Source organism: Arachis hypogaea, chromosome 18 (genome assembly GCF_003086295.3).
Source record: "Arachis hypogaea cultivar Tifrunner chromosome 18, arahy.Tifrunner.gnm2.J5K5, whole genome shotgun sequence".
Lineage (NCBI taxonomy): Eukaryota > Viridiplantae > Streptophyta > Magnoliopsida > Fabales > Fabaceae > Arachis > Arachis hypogaea.
The window spans coordinates 2,557,883-2,581,472 of NC_092053.1; the positions used below are offsets into that span (position 1 = coordinate 2,557,883).

A 23,590-nucleotide genomic window follows, 5' to 3' on the forward strand; every position below is an offset into this window, starting at 1 on the left:
TAGTGCTAGAGGTACTGACACTTCTTACAAGTAAGCACATGCATGGAATACATGTCAATTTAGCAAGGTCTATCCCAAACATGCAATGGTCAGAAGTGGAGATAGATCGAGCTCTGCGTCTACGCCTGCTGGATTGCAAGCTCTATCCTGCATGTAATGCTTCTGGTCTGTTCATTTGTACTCTGCAAATATGCTTATGCATTTCTGTGTTCATGTAAGAAAGGGTTTTACTTTACTTTATTGATGAATATACACAAGGATCTACGTGTCCTATTTTCTCTACAAAAAGGAGTGCCGTGGTAACATAGACAATGAAAACATGGTCATTAGAAGTTTCAATTTGTCTGCTTTATAGTTTTAAATAGTGAAAAGGTATGTGCTGGAGAGATAGAGTACAAACTGGTAAAACCCAGTAATTAGAGCTGAAGAAGGCTAGAAGCTTTGTTCACAAAAATTTTTAAGAATAGTACTTTAAATCATTTAAATGAGCTAGTGGCTTCCTTGTTCAGTTGTTCCTACCACACTATTCTCTGTTAGTTTCCTTTAAGGTCATTCTTTCCTTCTACTGATGCTTCTGTTCTCACGCTTTTTCTGTTCTTGACCAGGTGCAGTTCATGGGTGAACACTCACATTTTCCATGGATCTTGACAAAGTGAGTATTATTTTACACTATTTTTTCAATTATTGTTGATTCATGCAAGCAGTGGCATATAGCTGGGTTGGATTATTTTAGTGTGTCTGTTTTTTTTTTTATCCTCTAACTTTTGCACTGAAACTTGGGTGAATTTTGTGTTAGTTTGCACTTGAACCAAAACTATTTTTTGGTAATCTCATTGTTTTTCTTTTTTTATTTTGTTCATTATTTGGATTCTGAGATAGATTATATCAGTGGTTTTGGAGAATTACATGGATCTCCAATCTACGTCCAATGTTGCTGCGTAGAGAAACTTGATTTACAATCTCAGAATCAGTTGCTCAAGGATTTCCTAAAGAAGCAGATGGTGGACATTCTTTACCAGATATCTCTACAAAGAATTCTTCCTCGTTGACAAGAACTGAGATGGAGTCTAAGTTGTATGTCTTATTGTTATTTTTGTCCCCTCTTTATTATGAAGCTGACACTCTTGACACCTGAGAGCCTCACCAACTTTACAGGGACACCACTAAGGATCCTACGTATTGGTCAAAGCTTTGCTTGTATAATATGGCCAAATTGGCAAAGGAAGCTACAACTGTGCGGCGTGTCCTTGAACCACTTTTTCATAATTTTGATATTGAAAATCACTGGTCTTCCCAAAAGGGTGTTGCATCTTCTGTTTTGACGTATTTACAAACCCTTCTAGCAGAATCAGGTAGCTTTGGAACATTCAGTGCTATATATTGTCTCGACTTACTTAACAAAGCATTTTCCCACTAGATGGGGTTGGCTACATGGATCCAAAGACGTCATTGCGTCGTGGTCATGCATAGGGATGTGGCAAAGTTTTACATCGGCTGTTGCAAACCTAACACAACCCTTCTCGTGAACCGGCTATGTAAACATAGGCCGAGTTATACATGATGTTCTCTGATTTTGATACTTTCTTTTTTCATGTAATTAATTATTGCATTTTGAATATCAGGCGATAACTCTCATCTTTTGTTGTCCATCTTGGTCAAGCACTTGGATCATAAGAATGTTGCCAAGCAACCTATCCTACAAATTGATATAATTAACACCACCACTCACCTCACACAAAATGTGAAGCCGCAGTCCTCAGTTGCAATCATTGTGCAATATCTGACCTCATTAAACATTTAAGGAAATGCCTGCAAAGTTCAGCTGAGTCTTCGAGCGTTGGGAGTGATGCATATAAGTTAAATATTGAACTTCAGTCTGCTATAGAAAGGTGTATATTACAACTTTCAAACAAGGTGTGTATGAAATTTTGTTTTTCTTTTTATATTTGTTATATGACACCTGGCATTATTCTAGGGCTATGGTTTTATTGAGTGAAGTTTCTTGGACTCTAGACGTGTACAGATCCTTTCTGTTGTTTGTTAATGTAAACGTTAAAAAGCTACCAGTAACCTCTTTTTAAGAAGATAAAAAAAGGGGGGGGGGGGGGGAGAAGTTCTTGGCTCCTCCTCGACTTGCATCTTATTATACCATTAAAATGGTCTTGGGGATTGTTAGAATCGAGTGTTAATATAATTATTACATTATTGAAATTGACTTTGTTGTAGCAGTCTTATCAGAATGCTTCTCCTTTTAACAGGTTGGGGATGTAGGACCCATTCTTGATTTGATGGCTGTGGTTTTAGAGAATATTTCTACTTCTACCCTCATAGCCAGAACAACAATCTCTGCTGTCTATCAAACCGCAAAATTAATCAGTTCTGTCCCTAATGTGTCATATCAGAAGAAGGCAAGCATTCCTACATAGACTGGAAATAACATTTCTACCTATTCAGCTTTATTCGTTTATCTGAAGACATAGGGTGTTTTCTGGACTTATTCCAGGCTTTCCCTGATGCCTTGTTCCATCAATTGCTTGTGGCCATGGCTCATCCGGACCGTGAAACACAAATTGGAGCACATAGTGTCTTCTCTATGGTGCTTATGCCATCAATGGTTTCTCCTTGGTTGGACCAGAAAACAAAGATGGCTATGAAGGTACAGAGTAATAGTTTCCGCATTCAGCATGATAGTTTCTCTGAAGCAGAACACTTAAATGGGAAACTGCTAGAAGGAAACACGGTTGCAGGAGTTACTGGGGATAAAAATGCTGTTCATCCATATCGTGGTTATAGCTTTACTCATGCACTAACTGATGGAAAAGAGGTATGACATTTTCTACTTATCAGTATTAATTGTATTATCTTAATAGTGCCATAGTGGGAGCGTATGATATGATGGAGTTCGTGTCGATCATATTTAAATTTTATTGATTCTTCTTGGATTCAATTTTATTACATACATCTATCAGTTGGTTTGGTCATTTATTTTTTCTTGTCCAACAATGGAGACCCTTGGTTGTTCCTAACCATGGGGTTATTCTTTTCAGGATTTAGGTTCTCTTAGATTGAGCAGTCACCAAGTGAGTCTGTTGCTTTCCTCGATCTGGGTTCAGGCAACCTCTGTAGAAAATGGCCCTGCAAATTTTGAGGCAATGGCACACACTTTTAGCATCTCTTTATTGTTTACTCGTTCTAAGGTGAGATTGATGTATATCAAGTGTCATGATTGGTTTTAAATATCTGTGATCTGTGAAAACAACAAAACAATGACACTGCCATTTTGTTCATCATTCATGTATTGTCTAAATTTTGAATTATATGTTTTCTAGTAGCTGGGTTGCTTTTTTTTTTTTTAATTTATTTTGCAGATACATTCGTTACCATAAAAGCCTCCAAGTTCCAATTTATTATGAAATGCAATTAGCTATTTCAGCAACTTAAAAAGAATATTTCAAGTTGGTGTCAAAATGGAGCCTGCATTTAGTGGCAGTGGCAATAATTTTGACAGCAAACTTTATCTTTACAGAAATGAAAAAAAAAAAAATGCTATTCATAGCCTTTTAACTAATCCCGCTAGCTTTAAAATCTATTTATCCAAATCTGTTTTCATATTTTAATTAATTTTTATAATTTAATGGTGATATGAATTGCTTTGTCAGGCATCCAATTACAGGGTTTTGGCTAGATGTTTCCAATTAGCATTCTCCCTTCGAAGCATCTCTTTGGACCAAGAAGGTAAGTTGGATGTACGGATGATTTTCTTATCTGTAGGAAGGAATGACATAAGAGTACTCCTGTCTCCATGGATTCAAGGCTGGGAACAGAGTCATCATTGAATGACTTATTTTTATACAAAAGAGATAAATGTTATTTCCTTTGGAACAGAGGCAATAATGGAATCACAATTTCAGTGTTTTCAAATGTTTACCTTTAGATGAATTGTCCTATTGAGGGTGAGTTTGGTATGAGAGTGAAAAAAGGAGGCAAAACTATAAGGATCAAATTTTCATGTAATTTAACCCATAAACCCCTGCATAAAATTTTATACTGTTTTTACTCTCATTCCTAACTGACCCTGAGAATAATAATTTCTCTGATGAAAATTCTGATTCCTTCCTTACATGTCTGTTAAAGGAGGCTTGCAACCAACTCGCAGGAGGTCCCTTTTTACCTTGGCTTCATACATGCTTATGTTCTCTGCCAGGGCAGGCAATTTCCCTGATTTAATTCCGAAAGTTAAATCATCCCTGACAGAGGCTACAGTAAATTTCTTCTCCGAATCTCTTGACTTATCCTCATTCTATGGCCTTGTTCTTCAGCTTCCTTTCAATATATTTGTATTTTTTGAAAATAATGAGGTTAACAAGTTAAGTCATAAATCAACAGGTAGATCCTTTTCTCAAATTGGTTGATGATATCAGACTGCAAGCTGTTTGTATAGAATCAGAAAAGACCATTTATGGGTCACAAGAAGATGAAATTGCCGCTATAAACTCACTTTCAGCCATAGAATTGGATGACGAGCAGTTGAAAGAGACTGTGATATCATACTTTATGATTAAATTCTCAAAATTGTCCAAGGTAATATGAGTAATATGCTTGGGCTGACATTATCTTAAAATTGATCAATTTCTTTTAGTTTTTACAAACACATTCGTAATAAGTGTTACTTAGGCCTAATTAACCCATTGGTATTATGCATTTATGCACATCTTATGCAAGGTATGTTCACAATATGTGTTGATAAGCTAAAGTTGCAGTCTAGTGGCTTGTTGAGGATGTTTTATAAGCACATTTGCTGAAATATGATTTTTATTTTTGTTTAACAGGATGAGTTGTCCAACATAAAGACACAAATTCTACAGGGATTTTCCGTTGATGAGGCATATCCTTCAGGACCTTCACTGTTTATGGAGACACCAGGGCAATTTTCCCCGCGTGATCAGATTGAGTTCCCTGATTTTGATGAGGTAAATTTAATAATTGATCCAAAGTTGCTTCTCTGTTTATTGGCTTTTGAAAACTTGTGTGCCTAATATTGTGGTGGGTCGTTTTCCAGATAGAGACTTCAAAGTTTTCGATTGGTGAAGAGTCTGGGCCTGAACCAAGCGGAAGTCAGTCTGATCGCAGAACATCACTCTCAACCAATACTGCTGATGTTCTAAGTGTTAACCAACTATTAGAATCGGTAAACATTCACACTATAGTTGATTGGGGACTGTGTTTCTTCTTCTTCTCTCAAACACGTGGATTATTTTGCATGGACAGGTTACCGAAACCGCACGGCAAGTTGCCAGTTTTTCCATTTCCTCAAATCCTTTACCCTATGACCAAATGAAGGACCAGTGCGAAGCACTTGTAAATGGGAAACAAGAGAAGATGTCTGTTCTTCAGAGTTTCAAGCATCGATCAGATGTCAAGGCCATAGTTCTTCCAAGTGAACGGGGAGTAGAAGTTCCCCCTCTACCAACTAAGGTTAGTGTGTTCACAAAAAGGAGTTGATTTTTCTGTAAACAAAAGTTATGGAATGATTTTTTTTCCTACAGTATCTAGGTTCTAGATAGGATTTAAACTAATGAAGTTAATTACTGAGAAATTATATGTTTGTACCGTGCAATTCTGCAGGTGCAGAAACTTTTACAAGATGATTTAAAGTTAGTGAGCCAGGAGCAATCTATTTCACAGGATCAAGTTCTAGTGCAGCAAAATTCTCTGAGACTACCACCTTCAAGCCCTTATGATAAATTCCTGAGAGCTGCGGGATGCTAATGCAAACTATGTTGCAAAACATAGAAGCCATTTTTTCATTATTTGCATCGATGATAAACTAAATGCTGATTATTGAGATGGTTTTTACCATTCTTGCCCAAAGTGTGGGAAATTTAAAAGATATATTGCCTTTTTTTATCTTTATGTTGAGATGGGTGGGGAGAGAGGGGAGGGGGGTGTTTCTTTCCAGCAAATGTATAATTATGTCGATAAATTTCATTATAATTGTCAATATTTAAAGAGATTTTTAGGAATAAAAATGGTTATGGTTATAGGTTGCCACTTTTATTACTGTTAAGCTTGTGTATTTCCCATTTATCTTTTACTATTATAAAGCCTTTGGTGAGTAAGAAAACTGAATTTTTAGTCAAACCGGAAGAATATCGTTTTCCTTCTCTTCTCTAGTGATTAGTGATCACTGATCTATATTTAAGAGTTTGTTTTTTGCCAATGAATTATTTAAAACAAGATTTGAATTTTCTATAAGTGAATTTAACATCAATTCAAATTTTCACATGTTTTTATTTTAGTTCTATAAGAGTAGAGTAAAAAATATACTTGATTTTTGCAGAATTAAAAAATACGGTTTTGTTAGGTACACAAAAATTTTTGTAAATAATGTAAACAATGAATTCTAAAATTGACCCAATAAAGTAAAAAAATATTCCACTCCAAATTACCTCCTAAACTTTAAAATTAGAATAATCGAATCAAAGCAAAAGAAATAATCATTTTATTTATACTTTTCCTAAAAAATAAAATCGAAAAGGTAAATATAATAAAGGGGACCCGTATTTCTGAATGTGATTTGGGTTTGGATTCTTCTAATCTTCTGTACTCTGCTTGGCCTAGAAACAGAAACAGAGGCAACTCAATTCTCTCTCTCTCTCTCTCTCTCTCTCTCTGTTCATGCAGCATCGATCAGGTTCCTTCCTTTTTTTCTTTTGATTCTGCGAGATGCTATCGCTTGTTTTGCACTCATGCACTTCCTATTTTTTCTTTTTTTAATAAAAAATTATATTTCTTTTATGATCAATGTGAATAGTACTCATGCAACCTCTTTTTGCTCTGTTTGATTTTAATTTTTCCGTTTTTTTTTCTACGTTGCTCTTTGATTCCTCGCCTTCATTAGAAGCACCAATAATGTGTTTTGATACATGAAAACGCTTTGTAATGTAAAATTAGAAAGAAAAACAAATTTCTTTCTATTTTTGGGTCGTAATTTGTTTTCATGCTGCATAGGTCTCTCTCTCTCTCTCTCGAGAATTTGTAAATCAGTTAGAGGAATGCGTCATGCTGAATAGGGATTTGCAGGTGCAGCTTACTGAGATAGATGTATTCTGATCACAGATATTTGTAACCACTAGAGTTAGTGTTCTTCTGATGTATCCAACACGATCGAGACAAGGGAATGGTCCGAACAAGCGATAGGATCAAGTCAAGGACTAAACTTTGTGTACGACCAAGATTGTATTGCAGCTCAAATCTTATGGGCAACAAGAAAAGCAAGAACAGGAGAAGGACGACAGCTTTGCAAATTACCAAAATCTCGTGTCCTGGGAATCGGCACCTGCAAGATTTGGATTCTAACGTATGTATCCGCAATCTAAATAGGGTCGAGAATCATCGATGTTATTGGGAAGGCTTTACTGTCGTATAAGTTTCAAGATTCTGTATCATAATCATTCTGATGAAAAGGGGGTGCCACATGAAATTTTTATTCTGTGTCAATTATTGAATTATGTAAATTATATCATTGCAATGACTATTGGAAATCATTATTTGTCAAAACTTGGTTCTTGACTCCAAGTGAAGTTATGAAGTAAAAGATACCTGGCAGGTTAAGCCATTTATGATTAGAGTATAAATTAAGGTGTATTTATTGCTGATCTTTTCCTGTTTCTTTACTGTCTTTTTGTTTTGCAGTGACATTCAAAATCTGATTGTTATATTTTGTTAGGTCTGTGTATTGCTTACTACATTAGCTGTTTGAAACCCTAATGATAGAACTGCTGAACTTGCTTTATTATTTTGGACTCTTGGACTGAAAATTATTCTTCTTTCCCTGACATTGTATTTGATCCTTATGTCCATTTGGTTCTGATGTACATATATTTTTGTGAATCCTTCACCCAGGACCCAGCTCAACATTTGCAGCCCTCCGGTTGAACAAATTTTCTCTATCCTCTTGTTTTGGGAATTTGAAAGCTTCCCCATAACTCTATTGAGGGGTCTTTTGTTTGGAATGTGGTACTTAATAGAATTAACCAAAATAGTCTGCTAGATTTGTCAACTCACAAGTTTCTTTCTTATGATGTTTTAATACAAATAACATATTTTCTTTCATTTGTGAGTTGTGGCATTGCTAGGAAATGCTGCGCCGAAGTAGTATCCTTCTTTATACCTCTTTCCTTTCTTGTACTTTTTTTAATAGGTCAAATTACATCTAAAGAGAAATATCTTTCCTTTTTAGGCTTCATTGTTTAATTTTACTCTTTTTAAAGGAAACCTTGGCATTGAATAATATTATTTAGTTGTTGTATAGTATTGTTGTGTTAGGGTGAGTATCGGCGCAATCGTAAATATTCTACATCGACTTGGAGACTCTTGGTTTAAAATTCTGGAAACAACCTCTCCGCATGCAAGAGTAAGGCTGCGTACATCTGCTCTTTCCGATCACCAACACATGAAGCCATTGATTCTTGTGTATAAGAAGGCCTAAGTAGTCTGCTTGAAAGTATGGTTTGTATATAATAGTTATTTGTGTATATTGCACCTACTTTTATTGCTTTAGCTGTGAATGTTGTTTGATATATGCAGGACAATCATCAACATCTGATTCAGTGGATGTGATTTTATGAAAACTTTTGAGTTCCCCTTTTGATTGAATCTTTGTCCTTGAATGACGTTTTCGCTGGAAGCAACTGATTGTCTTTGATGAATTGATGTAATAATTGAAAGGCAGCAGAGACCTAAATTAATATGTGCTTACACCGGAAAGAATATATTATTTTGAAATCTTGTATACTTATTTCATTTAATCATTTATTATAGCCATGCCATTTAATGTTGGTCGAATAATTGTATTCATTCCTCGATTATGAAACAAGATATTTTAAATTCCGGCGCTGTGCCATCTTTTCTTTATTCACAGTCTGGCTTTGCCAGTCTTTGATGTTCAACAAGGGAGAGAAGGACTGTGAATTGTGAAGATTACGCTGATAGTTCTGAGGCCAAGGTCAAAGACATAGTGGTGAGGTTTTGTACTCTATCTAATGTAAAATTCTGGGTGCTAAGCTGTGGTTCAATGTTATTGGAGCTGCAGATTTGTGGTTTTGTTTCAGAGACCTGCATATAAATCATAGAGAAACCAGATGAACAATAGTTTCAATCAGCACAAGATGCTGTGTTATAAGCGCAAAAGAGCTCTGAAGACTACATCGACCCCTGGACGTGAAGGTCTAAGACCTCTCCATTTGACAAGGGCTACTGTAAGGCAACAATTGATTTCGGAATCAGATGATAAACAGGAACTTGCAGAAGAGAAGGTTGGGAAAGATGAAACAGAAAATGGAAATGTTGATGGCGAGAATGAGATTGATGAAGATGTTGAGGATGAAGGAAATGAAGATGGTGATGATGAAGGCGGTGAAGAAGAGCAGGTTGGGAGAAGACGTTATGATCTTCGAAATCGTCCAGATGTCCGCAGGTCCTCCATGGCAGAATGTAAGATCCAACCGAGATCTCCACAAAGAGTGCTACATCAAGGCATGGGCACTAAGGTTAACAAGGGTGTAAAGAAGGGTGGATCACGAGTGCAGAAGCGTTGTTGGTTAAGGCCTGCATATTCTGATGATTCCCTTATTGTGGATGAGCTGAACCAATATCCTGCTATTGGGGTCATGGGGACAGCAGACCTTGCCAACCATGGCTTTTTGGAGGATTAGACATGCATGGGATAACAACTTGGGGATTAAATGTTGCTGCCTCAGGTTGGGTTCATGAAGGAGATGCTTTTTCCACCTCAGTAACTGGGGTTCAAACTGCTGGTCCAAGCTCTAAGGGTGGGGCAGATATCCAACCTTTGCAGGCCGTTGATAGTGCCAGTTTTGATGATATAGGGGGGCTCTCTAAGTACATTGATGCTTTGAAGGAAATGATTTTCTTTCCCTTGTTGTATCCTGAATTCTTTGCAAGTTATCATATCACACCACCTAGGGGGGTGTTGTTATGTGGCCCCCCTGGCACAGGTAAAACTTTGATTGCAAGAGCTCTGGCTTGTGCTGCTTCAAAAGCTGGCCAGAAGGTCAGCTTTTACATGCGCAAAGGAGCAGATGTGCTAAGCAAATGGGTTGGTGAGGCTGAAAGACAACTGAAACTACTTTTTGAGGAAGCTCAAAAGAATCAACCTTCTATCATATTCTTTGATGAAATAGATGGACTTGCACCTGTGAGGTCTAGCAATCAAGAGCAGATTCATAATTCCATTGTTTCCACCTTGCTAGCTTTGATGGATGGTCTTGATTCTCGTGGACAAGTTGTTCTGATTGGAGCAACCAACAGGATTGATGCCATTGATGGAGCCTTGCGGCGCCCTGGTAGATTTGATCGGGAATTTAAGTTTCCATTGCCTGGTTGTGAGGCACGTTCTGAAATATTAGACATCCACACACGCAAGTGGAAACATGCTCCTTCAGATGAACTGAGAATGGAACTTGCATCTAGTTGTGTAGGATATTGTGGTGCCGACCTAAAGACCCTCTGTACTGAAGCTGCTATTTGTGCATTTCGTGAAAAATATCCACAAGTCTATACTAGTGATGACCAATTTCTCATAGATGTTGATTCAGTCAAGGTTGAAAAGTATCACTTTACTGAAGCTATGTCAACAATTACTCCTGCTGCTCATAGGGGTGCAGTTGTGCACTCTAGGCCATTGTCTCTAGTTGTTCGACCATGTCTTCGCAGGCATCTAGAGGCAGCCATGGGTATTGTATCTGATATTTTCCTTCCAGTTTCAGTTGCATCAGAATTTATTAAACTATCAACGCATGCCTTTGGGCGCGCAATTCCACTTGTGTATCGACCTAGACTTCTACTTTGTGGAAGTGAAGGTACTGGGCTGGTAATTATCCTGTGACCTTTTAATGTTAATTAAAAGTTTGTTGTTGCAGTAGTCAAAGACTGAATATACGTACTATTTACTATAACAGGATCATCTTGGGCCTGCAGTTTTACATGAACTGGAAAAGTTTCCTGTTTTTTCATTAGGTATTTCAGTTCTTGTATCAGATTCAAGTGCAATAACACCAGAGGAGGCATTGATTCGTATATTTAATGAAGCTAGACGAACAACGCCGTCAATTCTCTATTTACCACAGTTTGATGTGTGGTGGGAAACTGTGAGTATATATATCCTAGTTCTGTAATTATGTATGCTTAAGGAACAGAATCTGCATTTCCAAATTTAATCTCATTTGGACAGGTTTTCTAATTGTATAGCTGCTTTAGTGCTGCCTGAATTGATTGATTCAATAATCTTTCAGGCACATGAACAGCTCCGGGCTGTTCTCCTAACCTTACTAGAAGAATTGCCATCTGACTTGCCTATATTACTGTTTGGAACATCATCAGTCCAGCTTGCTGAAGTTAAAGAAGTGCCTATTTCAGTTTTCCCTCATGATTCAGTGTATGTTAAAAGTGAACTCTATTTTACAGCCAACATCAATTTGAGTTCTGAAGTGGGTGTGTTTTTCTTTTGATCAACACATTGGCTGTTTTAGTAATATTCCTCCTCCCTGGAATTTTATTTCTGGTATGCTTATGGCCTTTTTACCCTTGTGACAGTTATCAAGTGAACATACCATCAGCCGAAGATAGGATGTTGTTTTTTACTGATTTAGTGGAAGCTGTTTTGTCGGTCTTTTCTGGGATAATGAACAAGAAACCCCTGGACACAGGATGCTTTTCTGAACTTCCCAAGGCACCTAAACTAGCAAGTGGTCCAAAGGCATCCGAACTTAAAGCAAAGGTGGAAGCTGAGCAACATGCACTCCGCAGATTGCGCATGTGCCTTAGAGATGTTTGTAACAAGTATGTCAACAGCTTGGGAGATCTATTTAGTGTGATTTCTGCCGTTTGAAATGATGGTTGCATAATATGTTATTGCCAAACATTTATCCGGATGGATATGTAGAGCTTGTGTGATTCCTTTAAGTAAACAAATTACATAACTCCTAAACGATTCTTAGGTTAACATACTTGTGGATGCTTCAGTATGCCAGATTTGTTACTAGGTCTATGCAATTCTCAAAAACATTTTTTTCTTAACCTTTTGGCCTGTTCTTGGTCTGATTGATGTCTTAAACTTCTAATGACATTGTTGCAGAATGATCCTAAAGTCCTTAATGGGTTTTGTTTCATTAACCAAGCTCTGAATGCTATCTAAAATACACCAACAAAAATATCTATAAATTGTTTTAAATTGATATAACTGATGTGAGTATGTGACGAATAAGCATTGCAAGTAAGACAAGTGCAACTAATATGTTCTAAATTCATGATTTCTTGGCTTCACTTGGGACATTGTCATCTTTAATTGAACACATAAAGCTTCTCTCTCTGGCTCTCTGATTTCATCTCTTCTGTTCCTGTGGCAGGATATTATATGACAAGCGATATAATCTCTTCCATTATCCAGTCTCAGACGAAGATGCTCCTAACTATCACTCAATTATCCAGAACCCGATGGACATGGTAACCATGTTGCAGCGTGTTGATAATGGCTGGTATATTACACGTTCTGCATTCCTCCAGGACATCGATCTTATTGTTTCCAATGCAAAGGTATGCATCCTGTGGCCTTTAACTTGGCTGGGTCCTATCCAATGTCCATTCTTGTGATGTGACAGTTGAAAATGATTGAGAGTGCTTTATTATCTGAATTTGATCCTTTTTATTTTTCCCACAGGCTTACAATGGAGAGGATTACAACGGTGCTCGGATTGTGAGTAGAGCTTGTCAGCTCCGTGATGTGGTATAAATGAACTTCCTTTTATGATTAGTTTTGAGCTGGAGCTTTTATGCTGATGACCAGTGTCTATAAATGTTCAGTTGTGCACTCACCTTGCTTCTTTTTTTCTCCTCTTTACATTTGTCAGGTGCATGGGATGATCTCACAGATGGATCCAGCATTAGTTGCATACTGTGACAAGATTGCTGCCCAGGGCGGCCCGGTTCATTTGTCTAATGAATTAAGGGGGTCTACATTCCCTGCTACTCCCGTTGTACAACTGGGAACTGCCACTAGATTGAGTGCTCGACTTCGTAATGTCGAACCAGAGGTTAGTGTGGATCAGAGCTATGAAGCATTGAAGCATACTAAGAAGAGTTCTGATGTTGCACGTGGAGGTATGGATAGATTCATTTACAGTATGCTTGTTATTTATGTTCCAATGTAAAATTAATAAATTATAATATCTGGAACTCATTCGAATTGTACCTAATATTAATGGTATTTTAGCTTTCATGAGTTGACCTGAGGCATGATAATCATGAATGTTACGTCAGTGACGAATCTGTAGAACTTCTGGATTCCATTTACTCCCTTTTAGTATTTGGTTACCACTTCTGTATGCATGCGTATAAATACGCTGGTTCCGTGTTGCTTGGTTGCAAATTATCAATTGATTGTTCACTGTTTTCCTTTAATCAAATACTGATTATTTGAAGTTTTCAAAATTGGGTTTAAATAGCAAAAGATAAGTCAGGACAAGACCCTTTACCATCCAAGAGTCAAACCCAATCAACTGATGGGAATTTGCATGGAACGGGTACAAATGAAAGTGTTCATGGTAGCAATCTTGAAGACGCCACGATATCAGATACTGAACTTTCAACAAGATTGCAGTCTATTAAGCAGCTTTTTGTCGAGCGCAGCGACGGTTACAGCATTCCACAGCTCGAAAGGCTCTATTCAAGAATCATGAAGAGGGTTTCCCAAACCAAACTTGATTGTAAGACCTCAGCTGTGAGTTTTTTATTAAACTTTGTTGAGGATGGTGCAAATTTTTAAATTACTGTGAAAAAGGGAAAGGTTCTAAGTTGAAGGTCGCATACACAAATCAAACTAAATAAATTTATTTACAGGCATTCTTTTCCTCAAATCCAGAGTAGCATAGCTATAGGAAACCATAAGATGTAGCTATAGGAAGCTAGGATTATGTCTATGGTAATTACATGGCAAACTCTGCTGCCATGGATAAATTTTACAAGTTGACATTTTTTAAGATATTTTTGTTGTTAGATATTGAAATTGATGCTTGGATAATTTTTTGTTGAAAAGTAGTTTTAAGATAATTCTTTATTTGGATTGTATTTCGTTTACATGGTAAAATATTTGATATTTAGAATCCAAAAATATTATTTGCATACCAAAATCAGTCATCAAAACTAGTTACTAATTATTTATATATAAATGTATTATTCGATTTATTTTTAATGTGTATTTACATTTTAATATATATTTTATACTAGTGGCTGATTTTGATGTATTTATATAATGATTTTGATGTACTTAATCATTAAAAAAATATAATAATTAAGTACTGCGTTATTTGATAATTCGGTAGCTACGAAACAGCTTTTTCTAAAAAAATAAAAATAAAAACATTTTGAAAATGATAAAGCTGTTTTGGAATTTATATCACAAAAGACTATATATAATATATCTTTACAACTAATTTTAAATTGTAAGTTTTTCAAAAACACGCAAAAACAACGAAGAAGACCTCATATATGTTCATGGCCGTTTCACAAAAACAATATATCCATCCATGCAACAGTTATTGGAAATTCACTTTCAAAAAGAAAACATTTCTGTTCACCAACACATTAATGATCATAACAAAAGATAAAAGTAAAGCGAGATAACAGATAACTTGGGACCAAGCAACAAACTCAGCTGCTATACTTAATATAACGCACATCGATTGTCAAATCAGTAAAATAAAAACTACTTTTGTTTTTCATACACTAAACAGAAATCAAAGGAAGAGAAAAATCTAGAAAGTTTGTTGATTCTATGCCTTGGAGTCAAAATCACTAGCCGATTTTTGCTTGCTTCTTAAGTTAGCCAACACCCTTGCAGCAGCCGAGTCTCTTGCTTCGCGAGGATTGGAACAAGTGTCACCCCCCAATGAACACTCAAAGTCGGGTCCTTTAAAGGTCACCAAAGCTCGGAATCCACCTTCATTAAGCAATGTATATATATAGTGCATGTCAAATACATGATAATTCTTCAACATAGGTATACAAGCAACATAACTGTATCACAAGAATCTTGGCTTCTACACCTAAATTGGACAACTTACCGTCTGATGGAGATACTCGATACATCGGTATGGTCCAAATATTTTCATTACATATACTGTCTAGTTCCTGCAAGATTAAACAGAGATCTGAGTACTTGTATGGAGATCAAAGGAACAGTTGCCATTGACTGCTAACTAACAGGTCATGAACATAAGCGTTATTATCAGTATTATCTAACAGTCTCCCACTGATAAAGCAACATTCATGGATCATGGGACCCTCTGTAGAAACAGATTAACAAGGCATCATAGATTCGTTAAACCGGTTCCTCTTGTTTTACTCAAACACATAACTTAAGCATGTGAATGCACCACAAACACCAATCACAACATGCATAATTTAGTATTAGGTTGGAAATTGTCTTGCCTGGCAAGGACTTTGTGCAATGAGTACAGAATCTCCCCCACTTTTCATCTTATTAGATGGAGCTAAGCATGGATCCTCAAGATTTTTTCTTATCCCTCCATGATTTCCTTCCCATGAATAATTACAACCCTCTATAATGGCATCTATCGTTGTTTCCAGACTATCTTCCACATCTGTTAAGCAAGCAAAACCAATCATCATCTTTTCAACCCACACATTGACAAAGTTTAAATGATAGGTGAAAATATCAGTTTGCTTAAGTCAATTATGCTCTCAAATACTATGCCTCTAATGCAAACAAAATTTGATGTGGTCATGAAATAGGGAAAATGCCAATAGGGAAATAACAGGCATCTTTTTTGAGAACTTGCTTGATATTTGAGAAAATTAATTATAAAAGGGAAGTAACTGAAAGAATGTTTTTCCTTTAACATAAATACCGAGAGAAGCAGACACAAAAATTAAAAAAAAAGGGACAAGCAACATTATAGGAAAACATACCAGCTAAAATTCTCTGAATTTTTTTATCGCATAGAGCAATATCCTCATCTATCATTTGACGCCGAAGAGTCTGCAGACAAAAACCAAGTATAAGATAAGTGCAAATGCAGGGCTTTTCACCATTCGAATTATATGAGAGTTGATCTCAAGTAAGCCAATAAATGGCAGTAACAAGCAAAAAAGTTTCTTTCACTATTTTATCAGGTTAATGATAAATAACCATGTGTAGGTGTCCATAGCCAGCTACTTAGAGTGAATTAAACATTAATGTCACCAAGAAAAGCAGTAAAAAAGTTTTTACCAGCTCATTCTTCTCTCGATTAAGAACAGCGAGGGATGTTTGTGACAGTGTCTCCCCCTTTGAATCTAATAAAAGATTTTGGAGCTTCTCAATATTTGAATGAGAATTATTTGCAACTGGAGCAGATTCTTCATGGATGCCTTTTTCAGAATCTTTAGAGCCCCAAATCTTATTACAAGCAGATTGATTGTTGGTCCCGCCCTCAGCAATAGGACTCATTGTTGGATCAACCTTCACAACCTGCCAGACACCATTGCCATGCAAATGGATGAGAGAAATAACAAATATTGAAATACATCTTTGAAAACTCTTCTTATGGAGGAAAACTAGTAAGTAGGGGAACAAAAATACTTCTTTGTAATTTGGAGAATATAGGTGTAAAATTGGTTAACTTACTAACCTCAAACACCATGGCACATTACAAACTTTCAATAGAAAAATATTATCTTAAAACAAAACTTAAAAAGTGAACACAGACTGGTGAACTAATAATCATTCATTGTGGATGCCAATATCTGCACATTCTGTCATTACTAAACAGACAAGGGGTAACAAAACTAAACTACATAAAAGAATTGAATTTAATCCCTGCTAGCTCAATTCTTAGTTCCAAGGTAGTACACCAACTGCAGTCAAAATGATAATTAAAAAAACAGAGTTAGTGAGAAAGAAACATTTGATACCTTAATAGGGTGTGTAAATCCATTGGAGTCGTGTTGCGTGGACTTATTTTCCATATTCTGATCTTCACTAACATGTAATGTATTGACATTAAGCTGGCATTCCTTATTTTGTGATGGAACAACAGAAGAATTGTTCAAATCCATATCCTGGGCCTCCTTGACAGAACCACACTCTGCAATGGTACAGCTTTTGTTGTTCTCTTTTTGCTGCATTGATTCTATATTATCACTGCTTAGCTTGCTAGCAAGGCCAACATTCATGCCCTTGCTTATATGTGATTCTGTCCCCTCGGCACCGTCTGCATTTGCATTTTTCTCTCCCAGGGTTGGTTCTTGCAAACTGTTGGAGTCGGTTTCTCTACACACACAAATATATTGCACCAAAAAATATGTCAAAAGGAAATATAAAATGGCAATGACTGATGATCAGAGGAACATCAAGGCTCTGGGACTTCTGATGATGTGCACAGAATCTATTTCTGCGATATTCCAATCATCCAACTATATAGGTTGGAAATGTCATAAGCGTGAAGAACTTTTACTGCCTGACATATTCACACAAGTTCAAGAGGTAAATTCGATAAAGCATGAACTGGCATCAAATACAGAAAGAGGATGTAAAAAGTCGAAAATATTGTAAAATCAACCTAAATCATGAGCTACAAAATGGGAAAGGAGAACTTCACCAACCTAGAAAACCATTCTGATATTACTTCAGAATAAGGAAGCAAATGGAAGAACTCAACAACTGGAGTGATACTCCAACTGCTAGAACTCATTTTGACCAGAGGACCCTGCAACCTATACCCAAGAGAAGACAAATCATTATGCAGAAAAATAAACAAAGTTTGTCTCAAGCCAGAATTCTTTATCAAAACGAAGTCTGCAACAAATATCCAAGCATTATTAAATCCTGAACACAAGTACCACTTCAAGTACAATGAGAAGATTCAGGTCAGCCTGTTGCAGACACCACTACACTATCAATGGAAAAGCTGGTGAAAGTGATGATGTCATTCACCCTTAGGACTAATTCATTGGCCAACAGCCAAAAAGAGGCAACTGAAGCAAACCTTTGAATTAAATCTCGGATATGAACTCGGTTAGCCTCTTGATTGATCAACTGGGAGCACTTCATTATAAAAAAGCGTGAAGCTTCTTTCTCTTTGCTCTCAGAATAAACAGTGTAGCTTCCCAAAACTGTAATATCAGTCTCATTGACACCTGTATTACATACAAAAATCATATTCAACTTTTCATTACAAAAAAAGTAGTTCTATCAAAACCTAACTACAATAAAATGACACATTAACAAGTGCTAGACTGCAAGTATGTTTAAATAACATTTTAGCACAGCACAATATTAACCAAAGAGAGAACAATATATGATTCAACAATAGCCTCAGAATAGATGGAAAGCATAAACAAAAACATGCCGCAAAATGTTGTAACCAGCTGCATCGAGAACTACACTACGTTATATAGATTGGATATGGAAAAATAGTCTGCCAATTTACAACTAAGTGCAACGGCGGCTCACAATAGACATGGCAATCATTTTTGTACAAGGATAATTACCTGCAGCTTCCTTTACAGCAGAGTACCCAATTTGCAGAAACTTTGTATTTTGAAGTTCATCAATGACTTTTCGCTTTTTGTAACACCTAGTTCCACTTTCGCTTGAAACAATAGAGCTTAAGCTGGAGGCATCCACATCTTTTTCAATCAGTGACCACACCCCCTTAGTGATGGAACTAGACAACAAGAAGCAATTTTCCATCTTACAGTCAACTAAAAGAACAGCAACTTTTGAAATAGGCCATCCCTCTACATTAGAAACACTTTTCAATGGATCTAGAGATCTACTTATATTACAAGCCTCCATGATCTTTTCTTCTGTTAATGATAGCTGGTTCACCGCATCGACAAGCTCAGTTTCATCAGACTTACGTGTCCATTTCATATATGCTAACAGACTTGGCCTCAGAGACACGGCCAACTTGCAAAATTCATCAAATGGTAGAAAATCTAGCTCCGGGTGCTGCTTTCTGTAGTAATAGTTATACAGCAGCACAACAGAATGCACCTAATGCCAACAACCAGAGTCATTAATAAATAACTAGGAAGACAATCATTTCTGCATACATTTCAATAAAAAGCATATTTGTGAACCTGTGATGCTTGCATTTCCTAATTGTAATTGACTAAGAACTTGAAAAGTATTATTGAGAAACCCTGTTTCAAAAGAAGACTATTATACCTTGTTCTATGTCACACACTTCAACGATGGTCAAAACAAGTCACATAGGTTAATCTTTGGATTGCTATGATTATTGTGCATAGATTATAGAGATGAAAAAAAGAATACCTGTTTTGCTATTGATTGCTGTTGAGATAGTGGAGGACTATCTTGGCTAGAAGCATTTGCAGCAAGAACTGGGTCAACCAATAATTCAAGCAACACCGAAACTACATTTGATGGTTCCATCTTCAATCCACTGATATATCCTTCCACTCACCCAGAGATTTCAGCTGTCACAAAAATAAGTATGACTGCAAAGAGAACAAAAACAAATCGTCATCATTTCTAAAAGGCAACATTTTTAATTTCAACAAACTAAAAGAAAAAATCACATTTTTGCAACACCTCGGGATAAAAGAGAGTATTTGGCTGGACATGCATGCTATACACTCTCAAAATCCCAACTTCACCACACAAAGTATTTGAATATTCCGAATAGAAACTTGACCCCTTTACCTATCTCATGAAAAAAAGTTCCCAAACAAACCGTTTAGAAATTAAGATTACGCCTTTTTACCCGGAATACACAAATGAAGATTTAATAGAAGAAGAGTTAGAGAAAGGAGAGAACTTGAAAATTGAAATGCAGACAGTAGAAGCATTACTCACTATTGCTCACTGACTCACTGTTTAAGGTTCTCAGTTCTCAGTTCTCAAATCTCAATTCTGAATTCTGTTTGTGAAAAGTGAAAGAGAAACTCTGAAATGTTGTGTGAAGAATGAAGACTGAAGAGTGTGACAGCAAAACACTTGAAATAGCAATTTGACGCACACTCTCACTCTGTCAGCTTTTTCAGGAACAGTTATTTTGGCTCAAAAAAAGAAAAGATAACACAAGTGAAGGTTTTTTATATATATATTTTTTAAATCTTTGGTTTTTTTTTTTTAATTTACGATTTTCTTAAATGAATTAATAAGACTACTACTTAAAAAAAACATTAAAATTTCTATATATTCTGCAGAGTAAAAATTATTCTTTTTCTATGTTAAATTATTAATTGATTATTATAAAGTAATTTAGTCATTTTATTATTTTAATTTTTTATTATATTTAAATAAAATTTACTCAAGAAAAAGGGCGAGTAAGATTCAGAGGAAGTTTTGTAATTATTTCCTGACATACCTATAATAATCTTAACACAGAAGTTGTCAATGAAATTTTTAACAAAATAATCTGGAGATCTGATACTCTTTTTCTTTTCAACACTAGAAAATCTCATGAATCTGATCAGTTTTATTTTTGATAGGCAAGATTCTCAGATAATAGACAAGTCTAGAACATACGTGAAACTAAAAAACAAAGATAAACATATTAAAGAATCAAGTTTTTAGAGAGGGAGAGAATTTTAACAAGTATTCCTGATGAATATTTCATAGTGAATTTTTTATTGAAAATTGAGTTGATCTATTACAAGGATAGACGCCTCTATATATAAAAGCTTACAAATAAATTTGAAATCTGCACAACAAATAAAAATAGGATATACAATAGATAAGAAGGAATCTTATCCCCTGCTACATTATTACATAAGATCTTGTCATTTTATTATTTTAATTTTTTATTATATTTAAATAAAATTTGAACCAAAATGTTTATGCGCATTATTTTTCGGGAGACATTAATTTGGCTCTTTTTTCTAAAATTGAAAAAGATGGTGTTTTTTTTTGTTTAAAATTGGCTGATAATGTGTAATTGCACATGGATAGACACTGCAAAAGGGCCTGTCCACCGGCATGGAAGACACGTGTTTTAGCACACAAGAGGCGTGTTGCAACATGCAGGTTGCACGCTGGCCACATGTCACGTGGAGTTGGATGCTAATGCAACACATAATCTACGCATTGAATACTTTTTATGTTATTTGAAAATTCTGTTTATAAATATGAAATTCGTTATCATTTTACTTCATTACGAGGGAGTTATTTTAGTGTATTACAATGGTGAGATTATACGAAATACATATGAGAGTGTGTGCGCTTTGCATGTGAGAATCTTTTTTTCTTTATTATTTCATGCATTGTAATTGTTACGATGGGTAACCAGAGATTAATGGGCTGGACTCGTTAGGTTGGCCCAATCGTTTGAGGGGGAAAGCTTTCGAAGGGATTCGCGCTTCTGGGCCTCCGTCCGACTTGTGAGTATGAGTGAATGTGGGGTGGTACCTGCAAAGACACTCTGATGCCTAAGTCAGCAAAGGTGTAAGCAGGTCTAGAGAGTATTGGGACTTAGAGATACCTGAGGGGTGTCAGTGTATTTATAGTGGTGAACCAATAACCACCGTTGAAGTAGTTCCACCTTTTAAGGTGGATAACCGTCCATTTATCTTAGGGAAGTTGAGATAGGGCTCCTGGAAGTGGGTTGAGAGATTTTAGGGGCAGTTACTCGTTTGAATGAGTGTCTATCTGCCAGCTGATCTTCGTCCCTGACTTCTTTGGAGCAAGTCGTATCAAGAACCGACTTCTCAGGGGAAGGTCGGTGTCAGGCGAGGCTCAATCCTGTGGGTTGGGCCTTTCGTTTGGACCTGGGCCTTAATGTTGGGCCAGGGTATGAACAGTGCCCCTACTCGAGCCCAATTTCTTTTAAGAGTTGGGGTCGAGTATTTAACTCGGGACCGCAGCCGACCTGATAAGGAGCCGACGTGATGTTTCATAACCGACGTGTTTTTTAAAAATTCTCAACAGTCGCGTCTAATCAAACGTCGCGTCCGTTAGGGATTTGTGTATTCATACGCGGGGATCAGTTACATTGGGAACGGTGCCTCTCTTTAAATGACGGCCTCCGTTTTTACTATTATGCCCCCAACGTTTTTATAAATACTTTCCCTCTCTTTCCTTGCTTCGTTTTTGAAAACTTTCACACTTCCTCTCCTCTGTTCGAAAGAAGCTCTTGTTCGAAGAAATTCCTCTGCCCCTATCCTTTTTTTCAAGCAAAGGTTAGTTTTTTCTCTACTCTCTTTTTACGAAGTGCTTTTGTTTGCATGTTTTTATTTTAGAGAGGAGGGTTGGCTTGTAGGCTTCTAGTGACTCTGTTTTGTTTGATTCCAGGCTTCTTAGAGACCCTGTTTTTGATCCTTTTTCTTTTTCCTTTGTAGGTTTCACTAACCCTTTCTAGGAAAAAATGTCTTCTATAGAAACTCTTGCTCAATGGGTGGATGTCACGGTTCTTGGGGAAGAACCTTTTGTTGATACCGACTTTATCACCAACCTTCGTACTCATCATAGGCTCTGTACTTCTGATGAGAATGAGCCAAAATATGAACTGATTACCCCGGGTCCAGAAGACCGGGTTTGTTTTAGGAGGGCTTCTGAGGCAGCCCCTCATTTTTTCTATATGTATGAGAGCATGATTACCCGCCTGGGCGTTTTTCTTCCTTTTTCTGACTTTGAGATAACTGTTTTATGCCACTGCCGTGTTGCTCCTACCCAACTTCACCCTAATTCTTGGAGTTTTCTGAAAATTTATCAATTTATCAGCCATGCTTTAGACTTTCCGACTTCTTTGAAGATTTTTTTTTTTATCTTTTTCACATGACCAAGCCCTTCAGTGGGCAAAATAATGAGCAGCAGTGGGTGTCTTTTCGGGCCATACAAGGCCTGAGAGTTTTTACCCTTTTTGATGAATCCTTTCATGACTTCAAAAATTTCTTTTTCAAAGTTCAAGCTGTAGAGGGCCACCACCCATTTTTTTTGGATGAAAATTCTTCTCCTCGCTTTCCTCTGTACTGGCTAGAGGCCTCTCCTTGTGAAAAATATAGTTTGGATGATTTGGATGAGGTGGAGGCGGCCGTTGTGGGGTTCCTCTGAGAAGTGTGGGGGAGAGCCCCCTACCTGGATACAAAAAAGTTTCTCCAGGGGTCTCCGACTTTTGTCCAGGCTCAACTAGGTAGCTTTTTGTTTGTTTATCATATTTTTCGACTTGTTTTCTCCGACTTGTTTTGCTGACTTTAGCTTCCTAATTGCTTTTACAGAAATGGCGAAGAAGAATTCTAGGGAGTCTTATCAGAGAGCTCAGGAGGCCAAAGCGAGGTCCCGCGCCAGAGTCGGCGGTGCCAGGGTAACTGGTCCTTCTCTTCCCTCTCCTCCCCCTCCTTCTCACAATTTGGGGACCCCTACCCGACCTATTGTCCTTTCTTCCTCAGCTTCTTCTCAGCCGTCCCCTCCTCCCCGATCTTTCCCTGAGCCAGAAAATAAGAAGCACAAGACTTTAGAGTCTGGCTCTTCTTTTGAAGGTGAGGCTAAAGTGGATGCGCCTCAGTTTGTTCGGAAGCATATCTATCCTCATACTCGCATAAGTAT

At 36.8% G+C, this 23,590-nt stretch overlaps 1 protein-coding gene and 2 pseudogenes across 4 annotated transcripts; 2 read left to right on the forward strand and 1 right to left on the reverse strand.

Moving 5' to 3' along the window:
* Positions 1-944: 944 nt before the first annotated feature.
* LOC112772636 (protein SEMI-ROLLED LEAF 2-like) lies at positions 945-6,051 on the forward strand (annotated as a pseudogene).
* Positions 6,052-8,953: 2,902 nt separating this feature from the next.
* LOC112771417 (ATPase family AAA domain-containing protein At1g05910-like) lies at positions 8,954-14,112 on the forward strand (annotated as a pseudogene).
* Positions 14,113-14,708: 596 nt separating this feature from the next.
* LOC112771521 (uncharacterized) lies at positions 14,709-20,121 on the reverse strand. 4 transcript variants are annotated; one of them, XM_025816288.3, is made up of 12 exons: positions 19,904-20,072; positions 19,640-19,750; positions 19,361-19,545; positions 18,571-19,078; positions 18,066-18,216; positions 17,683-17,793; positions 16,993-17,350; positions 16,310-16,549; positions 16,009-16,078; positions 15,508-15,680; positions 15,141-15,207; positions 14,709-15,016 (listed from the first exon to the last, which is right to left on the reverse strand). In XM_025816288.3, the coding sequence occupies exons 3-12, from the start codon at positions 19,478-19,480 to the stop codon at positions 14,850-14,852; spliced, it is 1,965 nt and encodes a 654-aa protein (XP_025672073.1). In that variant the 5' UTR covers positions 19,481-19,545; positions 19,640-19,750; positions 19,904-20,072; the 3' UTR covers positions 14,709-14,849. The 4 variants fall into 4 exon arrangements, with proteins under 4 accessions (XP_025672073.1, XP_025672072.1, XP_025672074.1 ...); XM_025816287.3 differs by lacking the exon at positions 19,640-19,750 and having other exon boundaries at positions 19,904-20,121; XM_025816289.3 differs by lacking the exon at positions 19,640-19,750 and having other exon boundaries at positions 19,900-20,105.
* Positions 20,122-23,590: the final 3,469 nt, after the last annotated feature.

Excerpts from the sequence above, each read along its gene's own strand:
- LOC112771521 (XM_025816287.3), bottom strand. The coding sequence starts at position 19,480 with ATGGAACCATCAAATGTAGTTTCGGTGTTGCTTGAATTATTGGTTGAC. Across the intron at positions 18,217-18,570 it reads TGCTGTAAAGGAAGCTGCAG|GTGTCAATGAGACTGATATT; the intron begins GTAATTATCCTT and ends TATGTAATACAG. Across the intron at positions 15,017-15,140 it reads TCGAGTATCTCCATCAGACG|GTGGATTCCGAGCTTTGGTG; the intron begins GTAAGTTGTCCA and ends TGCTTAATGAAG.